Consider the following 14,787-nt stretch of genomic DNA (forward strand, 5'->3'; position numbering starts at 1 on the left):
CAATAATAAATTACCCAATGTTGGTCCCTATTTATCATTGATACTGAGAGGGGTGAGAACAGAAATAGATCTAGCACTTTTTTACCACAAATCTTTGAATTGGTTAATATTGGATTGATAACCACCAACTCATCTAAACGCTTAAATTATTATGAAATGGGCCCAACAATACATATCAAGCTATTCAATAGTTAATATACTATATATTTCAATAAATCAATATCCGTGTTATGATACTTAAGGAAAAATTATTCGTTGGTCCTAAAACACCACGTGGCTATGTCCTAGGCCAATCACAAACCCCCATGCCCCCTCACGTTTCCTAATCACCTAATACAAAATCGTGACTCTCACCCCTTCCACTAATCACAATGCATGTGGAGCGCTATGTGTCGTTGCCCTTGGACCAACCAATAACTTCTCATGCTTAAGACACCCATGAACAGGAAACTTGGAATTGACACCCCAAGTAGTATATTAAGGTGCTGAAAGTGAAAATTCATGAAAACATTTGTGAATGTGTTCAGAATAAATACAATCATATCTTATACCTAAAGATGTGCATTCAGTTTTATCATCACCCTTGCCAAAAAGCCCCATGTCATCAAACAGAAAACCAATCTGGAGAGGTAAGATGACAGGAAATTACATGGGTATGATCGGATCCAAGTAGATACAGCTTACATAAACAACAGATCAGTTTGCTGTGTGATTAATTATATAATGATTTTTGGGTGTTCTTCACAAAAATTCTAACTGAACATGGAGAAAAAGTTACCAAAAATTCGCATACCTTCAAGACAATTTCCTCAAAGCATTGCTCCACATTCACCTGCATTTTTGCACTACATTCAATGAAAAGACATCCATACTCCCTAGCAAAGCCAATTCCCTCTTTTTTTGCGACAACCTTTTCACTTTCCTGGCAAAGCAATAGTTGAGAGGCTGAGTACACCTTTATTTTGCACAAACTTCATCATACTATCCAGTATCCAATAATGCAACATTGGATCATAAATTTGGGAGACAGAGCAAAATTTAACACAATTTCTCAGAAACCAAGTAATTTTATTTGATTTCTCCTAGCACCTGCATAAATTGAAAGAATTCTAAATAAAACTTTTGTATGATGTATCCTATCAATCTTGTTGCCAACAAGCATCTTGATGCAATCTTAATTTGTTAAGTACAGGTCATTTCTTTAGCCCACACATCAGATAGATTTGTAAATGTTTCTTGCCGTGTTACAACATAAACTGTTCAATTCCAAACTCAATTAGGTTCACTGAATATGTGAAGCGTTCAAAATCTTTGAGATGAGGAGACCGTGTGAAAGAATTCAGAAAAATTGCTTGCAGTGATCAGGTAATGTAAATCTTATACAGTTATTTAGTAAACAAAAAAATAACAATTACCAATAAAAATGCTTATAATATTAAACTTAAATACAAAAGGACTTTAAGAGAACCAATTGATTGGGATTTAAACATCAGGAGACTGAGGCCTACACGAGATATGCAAGAAACAGGGGGCTTCTTGATCTCTCCTAATAAGGTTAACTCAAATGTTAAAACTCTGAGATGTGCAAGTATCTAAACTTCAAAATAAATACATAAAACTCAACTCAACAAAATCTGCTCCCAACTATTTCTTTCGCCAGTTGTCTGTCCTGGGCCATAACTCTCATAAGAAATTAATAAACAGATAAATATAGTTAAGCAGCAATACAACATAGAACATTGCCAGGCCAACAGGAATCTTAGACAAGTTAGCAGCCAGAAAAGTGTACAGATTGCGTATGAATCAATTACGGATAGCTTACATACCATATGTAAATCAGACCTGAAGTGGCACACATTAGCAGCTGCAGATTTTGACAAACTAAAATAAATACAAAGACAACAATTTGGTGTCCAAACTCTCACACTTAACTATATCCACTGCACAATGAATAGACTATTTAGTTCATTTGGGTCATAGTTTTAAAAAATTACCCATGTGCGGAAGTTCTTGCCAAATGATTCCATCTCAACTTTAATAACTCAGAAGGTTGTGACTGAATAACCAATATACATGATGGGGAACACTACAAAAGGAAAAAATGGGGGAGGAGGAGAGGGACACTACAACCAGTCACAAAATATCAAGCTCCGTGTGCATAACTTGAGGATTTTATCATACAGAAAGTAACACTGAAGGCACATATGTCAAAATTAAATCGATACAGAAAGGGACTAAAGTTAGATAAACAATGAAGAACTAGAGAACTTACCCGTTATTATTCCTTTACCTCCTCTATAATATGAACTAGTTAGTGTTCTGAATCTTTCATGTCCAGCTGCACCATGATAAATAAAAAATCTTAACCAAACAAACCTTTTTTAGCAGTTAAAGACAGTATCGAACATTGACAAATCCAACTCTTGCATTGAGCATTAACCTCAAAAAGTGAACCAAAGCAAGGAACTTTCCCATCCTAACAAACACTCCATTTTCCTGCCCTACTAATTTTATAAGTTTTTAGCTGCATGGAGCAACATAATAATAAACAGTTCTATACTCTCTGTTTGCTTCCACTCTCTTCATTTCCCCTCTCTTTTACTCTTAGAGACAAGAATTTTATTAGAGAACAAAATGATAGTACGTTGGAATTTGGGCCTCCCTCTAGGCACAGTTACATAAGTCCTTAGAATTTCACATATGTTTCTCTGCACACATTTAATAAACCTAAGGCTGCATTACATTTCCATCCTAACCACAGAATTTACTTCTTGGCACCAAACTCAAGATATTTTGCTATTTTAGGCATCCCAATAACTATCTTTGCAACAAGGATTCATAATTTTGAATAATACAATTTATGTTTCTAGTTTGTTTAACTTCTTTTTTTTTTTTTTCTAATTTAATCGTCAAATAATCTAGTCTCTTTCTTAATTCTGCATTGCAATACTTTATCCTACAAGGACCAACAGATTGTAATGAAGTAGGAAGTAGGATGATCTAATAATATCTATATACATTTCCCACATGCTTCCCAATCTTCCTACTAGTCAAGCCCAAGGGGTCATATCACATGCACAATAGTAATTTGGAAACCACACATTATGCATACTCACAAAAGTTCCTGGTATTAAGCATAAAAAACATTAAGGTTATGAAAGGGGAAATTCTAGGATTTTAAAAGAAAACAGAACATAGAGGAAAAGAGGGCCACCAGAGAGCGGAAGAAGAACAAAGGCAACAACAACCAGGAAGAAGCAGCATCATGGTACTCAACTATTCATTCTTACCCCCAAGGATCATGCCCATCTATTAATGGTATTTTTCTTCTCTTTTTCTGCCTTTTACCAATTAAATTTTATTATAATCATTTGCCTTGTCAACTGAAATGTAATAAAGCTTACTTTTTATTATATCAGCAAATGATTACAGTATGATAATTGCAATTAGTTTAGCTCATATCCAGTACTTTCAATAAGTATATTTGCTTATTAGAGTTAAATCTAGTTTCTTGTATAGAAGGAAAGCAATATCAAAACAAATGCCCAAAACAAGAACTACAATAATTCAAAGATTGATGAGACACTAAGTCAAAGAAAACCTTTGCAACAAATCCAAAAGAGAGATTTCACCGAGTGTCTATTGATACAACATATTTATTTCTTTTCCTTCTGTTTTGGGTTCTCATCCACTTTACTTTTTCTTTTTTAATTTTTTTAAAACTTAATTTAATGGAGGAGAATTACCTGTATCCCAAATTCCCCAAACCCCAACACCCCCCCCCCCCCCCCCCCCCCAAAAAAAAAAAAAAAAACAAAACAAAACAAAAAAAAGTGGTAGCATATTTTACTTTAAAACTAATAATCAAATCATGATAATGAGGAAAAAAAACATACACATAACTGATCTAAGGAATAATGGTTGCACAATCTGCTACAAATGAGAAAGTTTTAGCAAGGATTAGTAATATTATGTGCACATGCCATTAGCATAATTTTTTATCCTCTACTTTTGGAAATGAACACACAACACAAACTTAAGCATAGTAACTATAATGCAAAAGAGGTATTGCCACAAGACAAGAATGAAGCAAAACTTCTTGTTTTTGTAGTTGAACATATGTTCTTGCAGCTGAATAAGGCTTCCACCGCACTACTCCACAATAGGTCGTAAGTAATATAATTTTACAACATAACCAAACACCATAATGATACATAACTAACACCACAACAATAATTTAGATCATAATTAACCCCACCATCACAAGGCCTATAACAAAAACCACAATAATTTTTAACTAACACCAATTTAGAACAAAATCATCCAAAAACTAGAACACATTCTCACGCACCATGGGCTAACACATACATAGATGAGGAGCCAATCAAAGCCACATGCACTTGTCACTTGTCATAAATGTTTTAGGCCGGTGTATAACATTGGAATTGAGTAAATTTTAAAAGAAACAAGCAGCACAATAAGTAGACAGTACAACAAAACCATGAGCTACTTGGCAACTTTGGTTCATGAATTTTGGTTCATGAATTTTGGAAGGGTTTGGAAAGGTAAAGAGAAAATGTGTGTGAAATATATCATATTTCATTCACATTTCATCAGTCCTTTCATTTTCCTTTCTAAATCTCTCTTCAAATTAATGAAAAAAAAAAAAGAAAAAAAAAAGGACAATTCCAATACAAATATGTCAAGAAGGAAGCCGTCTTTATTGCACCATACTTTAAAAACTAGATAAACTAACACACAACATACTAAAAAGGGCAAAAACATAAGAACCAAACTTTACACAACATACATAAAATCCCTAACTTTACACAGAAAACCCATCTCGAAGCCTCTCGCAATCGACCAAATAAGCAAACCCATAAGCCATGTTCTTCAAGGTGGCCTCGTGCAGCTCCGCCGATGCCGTCGCCGTCGCATCTGTAGAGAAGAAAACCCTAAACCCCCTCACAAAAGCCTCACGCGCCGTCGTCTCACAGCACAGATTGGTCACCACCCCCGTCACGATCACCTCCTCCACTCCCATCTCCCTCAGCCGCTCCTCCAGGCCCGTGCCCCTAAACGCACTGTATGTGTTCTTCTCCACCACCCCATCTCCAGGCTTCCGGCCCAGCTCCGGCATCAGCTCCGCCTCGGGGGTCCCGTCGAGTATTAGGTCGTTGTTCCACCACTCACCCAGAACGCCGTAGTCGGAGGGGGACTTGTGGCGGTGGCGCGTGAAGAGTACGGGGATGGAGGAGCGTCGACAGAGGTCGATGGTGGTGTTGATGGCTGAGAGGATGGGCTTCCCAATGGAAGAGAAGTAGTTTTGCATATCAATCACTAACAGAACTGAGATTTTGGGGTTTGGGTTTCGTTTCCTGATCTCAAATTTCTCGTAAGAAGAGCATGTTGCAGATTTCATGGCCATTGATAGAGATAGAGTGGAGGGCAAAACTGAAAACCACCCCTTCCTTTTTTCTTTCTTTTTAGCATTTGCGATTTGTTTGACAAATCAAAGTTAGGGCTGAGCAAGGAATCCGTAAAATCCGTAATCCGATCCAGTCCAGTCCAATTCGATAGGTTTGGATTGGTTTTTTAAATTCGCGGTTCGGTTCCGGATTGAAGAATTAAAAATCCGTAGTACACGGATTAGTTCTGGATTGAACCCCACGGTTCTGGATTGGAACCGATCCGGACCGTATACAAATAGTATATATTTTTATTATACATCCTCCCCATAGTATCTTCTCTTATTTTATATAAAATCTAAACTCAAACCTAAAACTGTATAATATTTTCTTTTATTACTTTTGTTTGTTAGTTTTTAGTTTTAATTTGTAATGGTTTAAATACTTATGGTGAAACCAGTTTTCTTATGGTTGTTTAAATTCTAGAACAATACGTCGCTATTATAGAAATAGATGTTGCTATTGTGGAACTAATATAGCGCTATGTTTATATTTTTATGAAATTAAAGTGTTATATATATATATATATATATATATATTTGTTATTTAATTATGTGAATCCGTGGTCCTAAACCGATCCAATCCGTATTTAAATGGATTGGTTTGGATTGGTTCCATGATTGAAACGGATTGGATTGGTTCCAATTTTTCAGGAACCGTAGATAACGAATTGGTCCTGGTTTTATCCCAATCCGGTCCAATCCGGACCATGCTCACCCCTAATCAAAGTGCAACAAATTTTGTTTATTTGGCCGGACGCGACCGAACAAACATGGCATCCGAAGAGGTGTAAAAATAGGTCTGCGGTCCGGGTGGTCTCAAATAAAATCTGTCCGCGGCTAGGTGGATCCGAACCAATAAGGTTCAGATCCGAGTCAAGCTTACGACTTCGAATTTGGGCTGTTATTTTGAAATTCGACTTGGTGTTTAGTTTGCTCAAGCCCACTCAAAGTTTAGCTTGAGGTCTAGTTCGTCCGGCCAACCTAAGGTTAGGTGTCATTTTTAATGAAAAAATAGAAAAAAAATTAAAAAAAAAATATTTAGACCCGCCCCGAGACCCAAATACCACTTGAACTTAGACTTAGGTCTAATTTTTTGGCCCGTGGTCCGACTCGGCCTGACTCGAATTTTGGCGAGAACTCGAGCCTATGTGGGACGGGCCGGGTCGAATTTACACCCCTAGGCATCCTTTCAGAAATTTAATTATTTTTTATTATTTGACTATTTTAATTTGATTAAAAATTTAGGAGACTTACATAATATTATCTAATAAGTTTTATGATAATTAATAACATTTTTAATTAAACACTATTAAAAAAAGTTATTAATTGTTAATTTTCAACGAAAGTTTAAAAATTGTTACAAAAAATATCATTAATTATAAATTTTATTGTCAGTTTAAAAAAAGCGTAAAAAAAAGTCACTAATTTTAAATGTAATTTGTTCGGTATTTCAAACAAATTTTGTAAACCCATCCCCAAGAACAGGGATGGCAGGGGTGTTCGCGGTTCGGATTTGGACTCTTTGCGGATCGGTTTGGACCCGTCCGTATCTTTGCGGTTTGGAAAAAAATTAACCTGCTCGCAAATGCGGTTTGCGATTTGTGCGGATATGGTTCGCGGATATGAGGGCGATTTGCGGATTGAATTTTTTTCTTCAAAATTTTATTTTTTGAGCCTTTTTTTTTCTTCCCATTTTGTAAATATTTATTTTGGGTCCTTTTCCCCCTATTTTCTAAAATGCTCCAATATTAATAATTAATGAATTAAAATTTATAAAATTAAAAATACAACAAAATCAATTCGTAACACAAACAAATCATTCAAAATTCTAAATCAAATCATAAACTAACACAAGTATATATTTCAAAATCATAAACTAGACCTCTATATTTATTAAGGAATTTAAAATTCCAAATCACATTTCATCCGGGACAAGTTCAGTTATGAAACAATAATAATATGATCAATATTTATTCAATTTTAATTGATATAATACTATTAGCAAATATAATACTAGAGTAAGTTCAAAGAATAAAAGGTGTTTTGTTTTTGGCAAAAATAGCTATGTAGGATATATGAATGAAATCAACGGTTAAGATTAATAATAAATATATAAAATAAACAAAAAAAGAGGGCAGGCGGTTTCTTGCAGGTGCGGGTTAAACCTGCAACCCGTAAGCATGCCATATTTCAAACTGCATCCGCCCGCATTGTGTCTGCGAAACCGCCCATTTGTATGCAGATTGGGCGAGTTTTGCGGATTGGATAAATCATTGCCCGCCCCTAAGGGATGGTGTGGCTTCCCGCATAGCAGCACTGTTGTGCGGGCAATTTGGACCCATTTTGGAGCCCGTTTTAGTAGTTTGAACTATTTACTTTCTAGGGTATATCAAATAGAACACATTTGTAAAAAAAATCAAATTGATCAGATATCAATAACTCTTTCATTGAATCGTATATGTTTTTTTTTTTTTTGTACTTCATATCAAATTTGCTATTTATTTTTACAGATAGAAATACAATTCGATGAAATGGTTAACTATATCGATCAACTTTATTTTTATAAGCATGTTCTATTCAATATATTTTAAAAAGTGAACAGTTCGGATTATCAAAACAGACTCTAAAATGGACCCAAAGACGCACACAACAGCCACTTCATCTACATAAAAACGATGAAGATAAACCAAAAACCTAGATAGTATTTGATAGAGTTTTAGAATTATGTTTTGAAAAGAGAAAATTTATTTAGTTATAAATTTTAAAAATGACAACAATGCTAGGTAGCTCAAAATTTTGTAACTCAAATGGCTCAAATCATTCAAAACGACGTCGTTTTGAGTGTAAACGAGTGTAAAACGACGTCGTTTTGACAAAATTTGAGCCATTTGAGCCACAAAATTTTGAGCTACCAAGCATTTTCCTAAAAATAATTTTAAATTGAGTTTTGAATTTTTGATGTGACATATGAAATGAAAAAAGTTGTTTGATTAAAACTTAATTGAAAAACTTATAACTCACAACCAAACATACAACTCAAAATTCATAACCAAACTCTTTTTAAAATTCAATCCAAAAAAATAATTTGTCATTTTGGTCTAAATTTTTTTTTTCCTCCAAATAAAAGGTGGCAATTGCCAATTGCAAAAAAAAAAAAAAAAAAAAAAGAAAGAAAAAAAGTACTGTTTCAATCAATCGACTGAACGACCAAGTAGACAAAAAATTCAAAAATTGTCTGGTTTACCAAACATGTTTTCAAAATGTGTTTTGAAATTAATTTGAAATCATAATTTGAAAATTTCAACCAAACATAACATTAGAATGTAAGGGTGAAATTAGTTTTAGAAAGCTGCTCCAAACACAGCCCTACATTCTCTAAAAAAAATCAATAAATCTAAGGAGCCTCCTTAATTTACCAAAAAATTTATCAACCGTCCACATGGCATCCCAACTCAATATCAATGTTGTTTTTATTTAAAAGGAAATATATATATATATATATATATATAATACCCTAACTTTAACATAATTTAATTAAGGGAAAATTAGTCTAAGGTCCCTCTCCCATTTTTAGTAATGGAAGAGATCCACAATATTATTTTATGATGTCTAAAGTCCCTCAAGTCCCACACCCATATATCACAGAGAAATTTGACTGAAATCTAACCTCAGCTTCCCACTCCTCTCTCTCTCTCTAGAATACATACACAAATATATATATATATATATAGCTTCAATGGCGGTGGAGTTGGATTGAAAAGCATGGAACATCTGATTCATATAATTTATCATTAATCTTAGCAAATGCAACAACAACAACAACAACCTTCTTCGAATCAATTGGATTGCAGAGAACTCACTGATTTCATTGTTTCCAAGTTCAAAAGAGTTATTTCAGTTTTGAACCGGACTGGCCATACTCAGTTCCGCCGCAGATTGCCTTGTGCTTCGTCGTTTGCCTCCTCGTCTCTTCACAATCAGACTCCGACGCCAGCCTCTGTGGCTCTTGCGAGCTATCATCCCCAATCGCAACCTCAATTGTTAACTTTTGAGTTCACGAAACCTAATCTGCTCAACTCGAACCCTAAGAGCAGCGAGATCACAAAGGAGACCTTTAGTATATCATAACCAATGATGTCGTCGGTAATTTTGTGAGGAGGCTGGTGAAGCCAAATAAATTTTTAAATTTCTCTGGAGTGTTCCAGAGAGTCCAACAGAAGGGGGTTGTAGAGAGAGAAGATAGAGAGTCCAGAGAAATTTCTTTTATCCCATGTAAGCTCAATCTCATTGTTTATGATTTCTATGAGCATTTGAGAATCCAATAAGATATGAGCTTGAACAGCTTTTTTATATTTGAATCAAAGAAAATTTCTCTCTGGTTTAGTCTAGACAAAATTCAGAGAATTTCTCTAGAAAAACATGAAGTTTCAAAGAAAATAAAGAACCAAGAAGGCCAACAACTTCAACATAAATCAAAGATCAGCCCACTTATTTGCAATACAACTCATTATCACGCCACAAAATAATGTAAATTTTTTTTTTTAAAAAAAAAAACAAGGGAGAGAAGTTCAAGTACTTCTACCAATTAAATAGTTTTTTTCTTATGGAAAAAATAATTAGAACAACAAATAGTACACAAGAGGAGTATCTACTAGGTAAGCAAAATAATTTAACCCAGATCAAACTTTCACTGCCTTTCAACTTCTTCATTTTGTTATCTATAGAAAATACATACATAATTGTGTTTAAAAATTTAAAATAAATGTTAGCTAAATGAGAAGAAGGTATAGGTTAAAACATTACCAGTAAGGAAACACCAGATATATCAATGGCCTTCAAAGAAAGAAGCTCCAGAAGTCTCTCAAGTGTAGACACAAGGAACTCGAGCTCACAACTATTTAGACTGCGGGAGAAAATGCAATTTTATAAGAGATAATATAAAAGAGATGAAGAAAAAACTCTCTCCAAATTCCTTAAATAGACACTACGTAGCATGTAATTCCAAATGCATCGACTAGACATGAGATATACAAATGCCTTGAAGGAAAACTAGAAATGTGAAGACACATACGCACAAAAATTGGCAAGATATTCCAGTGTTTCATCCCTATAATATGTGGAAGTTTTGGAAACCAGAGAATTTCTCTGGACCAACCCAATTTTCTCTGAAGCAGAGCACTAGTTCAACCTAGGGAAAATTGAGTCCAAACCAAAGAATTTCTCTGGACTAACCAAATTTTCTCTGAAGCAGAGCACTAGTCCTCATTGTTGTCCAGAGAAATTTGGAATTTTCTCTATGATGTGTCCAGAGAAATTTGGAATTTTCTCTGTGATTTGTCCAGAGAAATTCTCTTGATCGAATTTTTCCTGGATTGATGTTGAGGGACCTTAGACATCATGAAAATATTGAGTGTCCTTTATACTATAAAATCTTAATACCAGAGACCTTAAAAAAAATTCCCCTATAATTAATTAATTGATCAATCTATAGCACTCATATAAAGAAAAAATAAATTCATATGAATCTAAATTAGTGATTATTCATAAAACTCACGTACATAGCCAAAAAAAAAAAAAAAAAAAAAAAAAAAAAAAAAAAAAAAAAAAAAAAAAAAAAAACCTCACATAAAGAAGTGACTACCAATTAATTAAGTTAAGCCCCGCAAACAATTTATAAAATGAATAAATTCATTACATATCAACATTTTTTTTTCTTTTTTTTTTTATTAAAATATCAATAAATTTGTATAATGATTTCTGATTCAATTTATTTGTTTGAGTTTTCAAAAAAAAAAAAATCTAAAAAATTTCAGAAATTAGTTTGGTTAAAAAAAAAAAAAACCATTCTTTTTATATGATTTCCCTTTTCTGGTAAATAATAATTTCAAAAATTTTTAAAATGTGGTTTTTAATATTTATTTTTGTCAAGCTAGTTTTTAATTTTTGGAAAAAAAAAATTAGAACACAAATTCTAAAAACTCAACCAAATAGAATTATATATATTTGGCGCATGTATTTATTTTATTTTATTTTTTAGTTGTGTGTATCATGGTACTACGATCCTAAGACATGTTCTGAGACGAAAAAAAGAAAGAAATATATACATATTTTCTCTATTTGTCTTTATATAATAATAATAATTGGTTTGGGATGTCCTAAAAAAGTGTACTTTTTGACTTATTGGTGGGTTTGGGTTGAGTTTGGGTTGGATTTGATGTGATGTGTTAGAGAGGTGATGTGATTTAAATAAGATGATGTGACTTAAATAAGATAGTGACTTTTTAATTTTTTGACTTATTTAGTACAGGCCAAACTAGCCATAAATAGATAATCTGATTAATTAGGACTCTGTTAAAGTTTTCACTTTGAGGTGGGTTGCCGCGTGGACAGTTGATAATTTTTTTGAGAAGGCCCTTTAGTCTTATTGTTAATCTAATAGTATAGGGTTAACGTGTATTTATCTATTGGTATGGAACAATGTTCCAAGAGTCTTGGCTCCGTTTGGCACAACTCTCAAATTATAATTTCATTCATTGATTTGAGTATATTGTTTGTTTAAAATTTTTAAATCATAATTTTACATCTATTTTTCAAAATTCAATTCAAAACATAATCATTACTTTTTAAAATTCATAGTCAAACACATAATTCAAAACTCTTTTTAAAATCCAATTCAAATTAATATTTTACTTTTTAAAATATTTTAATATTTAAATATGTTATGATTTTTTTAATTTTTAATTTTTTGAATATTTTTAAATATTTTAATTTCAAAATATTACGATTTTAATTTTTTAAATTTTAAATATTTTATAAAAATAAATTCAAACTCTATTTTATAAAAATATTTTTAAATGTTTTAATTTTTTTGTTATATATTTGGTTACGATTTGAGCGTAGAGTTGTGAAAGTAGTGTGGAGTTTCGAGTTGTGTGTTTGGTTCTGAGTTTTAAAAATAATTTCTTAATTGAGTTTTGTTTTATATGTTTGGTTACGATTTGAGTGTAGAGTTATTTTTAAATTTAAAATATTAACATTTTAAATTATTTAAATTTTTTGAATATTTAAATTATTTAAATTTTTACGATCTAAATTTTTTGAATATTTATTTTAATTTTTTACTTATTAAATTTTTTAGATTATTTAAATTATTTAAATATTTATGATTTAAATTTTTTGAATATTTATTTTGAAAAAAAATTATTTCCTTTGTAGTATTTTCAATTAAAAAATTGATTAATGTTATTTTCTGTTAATAATAAAATTTTTTAATTGAATTTTAAAAAAAATTTGGTTATGAGTGTTGATTAGAATTTTCAATAGTGTGAAACTAGTATGTTTTGTTATGAGTTATAACAATTTGAATTAAGTTTTGAAAACTCTTTTCAAAACTCATAACCAAACAAATTTTCTTACTTCACATGCAAATCAAACTTTCAAAACTCAATTTCACACTCAATTCAACACTCTATTCAAAAATCATAACCAAACAAATTTTCTACACTCAAATCATAATTCTATAACTCACAAACTCAAAATACAACTCATACTCTCAAATCATATTTACAAAAGTCTACCAAACACAACCTTAAATAATTTTTTTAGTATTCTACGGTGGCCACCAGTTACGGAGGTACGTAGGAGCCATGGGGTCACATGCCCCTCATGGTTTTTGGATTTAATTTTTTTTTTATTATTTTTTATTTTATATATATATGTATATAAAGAAAATAGTTCAAATAAAAAATTTATATAAAAATAATATTTAGAATGACATGTCAATGATATTTTTAAATTATGAGAACAATAGTATTTTTATTGAAAATAAAGGAACCATAACAAGTTACATTATTATGTATGAAAATTTTATGAAAAAAATCTCAATACAACGGTGATGTCCATCATTATAGACATGTAAATATATTTAATCTCACTATACATATGTGGAAGTTACTGGATTATTAATTATATTTGATATGTAGGATTCACCCTTCATGTGTTGTTTTATTATTTGTTGGTGATATTATATGTCAATGATGACTTGTATCACCATTATATTTTTTACTCAAATTTTGTACAAAAAAATGATTATGTCACTATATAATTTATTTTAAGACTTATATACATGACTTTTTTGCATTATTCATGATCCACCAATTATAAATAACACTATCTTTTCGAATCTTCCTCAAGGTCAATCATAAAATTTTATGTGAATTACTTTTAAGTTTTTGTGTTTAATATTAATTCAAAAATTATTATTACTTTATTATTGTTGGTTATGGGAATTTTTTTTTTAAATTGTAATTAATAGTGTCTCATTTAATTTCTTCGCTCTGTCACTAAATAACCACTCTTGGCATTCTCTATATTCTTTTTTATTTTTATGTTAATGTCCCTTTTTTTATTGTCTATCTCTAACTTGCTTTCTGTCTCCTATTGCAATCTCTACCCTCTTGTAACCAAATTCAGAGTTCTCTTTTATATCCCATTCTCTCATTTTACCCCTTTCTCGATGGTATCTGTTACATTCGTATTTAGGGTTTGTTAGGAAACACGTTATATTTCTCAAAAAGTCAATACATTTTATTTTTTATTTTTTTATACACCTTTTCATAAAAAATTAAAAAATATAAATAAGTCAATTTCTAAATAAATCTTTCATTTGACGAATTATTACTTTTCAATATAATGTCATTCAAGTTCTTGATTTTTGTGATGAAATCTCAAGATCTGAATCAACAAACTATCATAAACGCTCATTTTGCATTCCAAGAATTTCTTGTTCTATTTAAAAGCCATTTGTCATTGTCTATTCCTAGAGTGGAAATTTATGCTTGCATGACTTTCTTTTTTGCCACCCTTCAAAATTTATGTTTGTTAATTGGTTGTTTGTGCAAATTTCATATATATATATATATATATATATATATATATATTGCAGTGATTGTTGAAATCTATATATTTAAAAATAATATTATGATTATGGCATTTATATATTATGTATTTGTTATTGTGGGATCACCTTTTTGAGCTTAACAAGCTCACTCAACAGTGCAGACTCCCGATCTCCTAATCTAGTCTTATTTGTACAATGTGAAACAAAAAATGAGAGTCCAAATTCGGCAACTTTTATAAAAAATTCATTTTTAATGTAAAATATTACCGGAAATGGACTACATCACCAGATTTCAAAGTCGCCATCTAATCTTTTGAAAAAATAAAAAAAACCTGAGACTCGTGCCAAAGACCACTGTCCATTATAACCAAAGTGTCTTAACTCAGGAACATAGGTATGAGAGGAGAAGGTCATTAAT

General features: G+C 31.6%; 1 protein-coding gene and 2 long non-coding RNA genes across 3 annotated transcripts in view; 1 reads left to right on the forward strand and 2 right to left on the reverse strand.

The window, feature by feature from the left end:
* Window positions 1-1,727: 1,727 nt before the first annotated feature.
* On the reverse strand, window positions 1,728-3,273 carry LOC114282553 (uncharacterized). The gene is made up of 4 exons (XR_003636279.2): window positions 3,215-3,273; window positions 2,273-2,338; window positions 1,995-2,086; window positions 1,728-1,864 (listed from the first exon to the last, which is right to left on the reverse strand). It is a non-coding gene; the product is annotated as an uncharacterized LOC114282553 (long non-coding RNA).
* The window catches only part of LOC145822879 (uncharacterized), a 64,050-nt gene continuing 52,399 nt past the window's right edge, over window positions 3,137-14,787 (forward strand). Inside the window, exon 1 of the long non-coding RNA XR_014364717.1 lies at window positions 3,137-3,318. This is a non-coding gene — a long non-coding RNA (uncharacterized LOC145822879). The remainder of the gene's footprint in view (window positions 3,319-14,787) is intronic.
* LOC114318507 (nicotinamidase 2) lies at window positions 4,701-5,518 on the reverse strand. Its single transcript, XM_028265413.2, has one exon. The coding sequence runs from the start codon at window positions 5,426-5,428 to the stop codon at window positions 4,826-4,828; it is 603 nt and encodes a 200-aa protein (XP_028121214.2). The 5' UTR covers window positions 5,429-5,518; the 3' UTR covers window positions 4,701-4,825.

Source organism: Camellia sinensis, chromosome 3 (assembly GCF_055761805.1).
Source record: "Camellia sinensis isolate YWXY chromosome 3, ASM5576180v1, whole genome shotgun sequence".
Classification (NCBI taxonomy): Eukaryota; Viridiplantae; Streptophyta; class Magnoliopsida; order Ericales; family Theaceae; genus Camellia; species Camellia sinensis.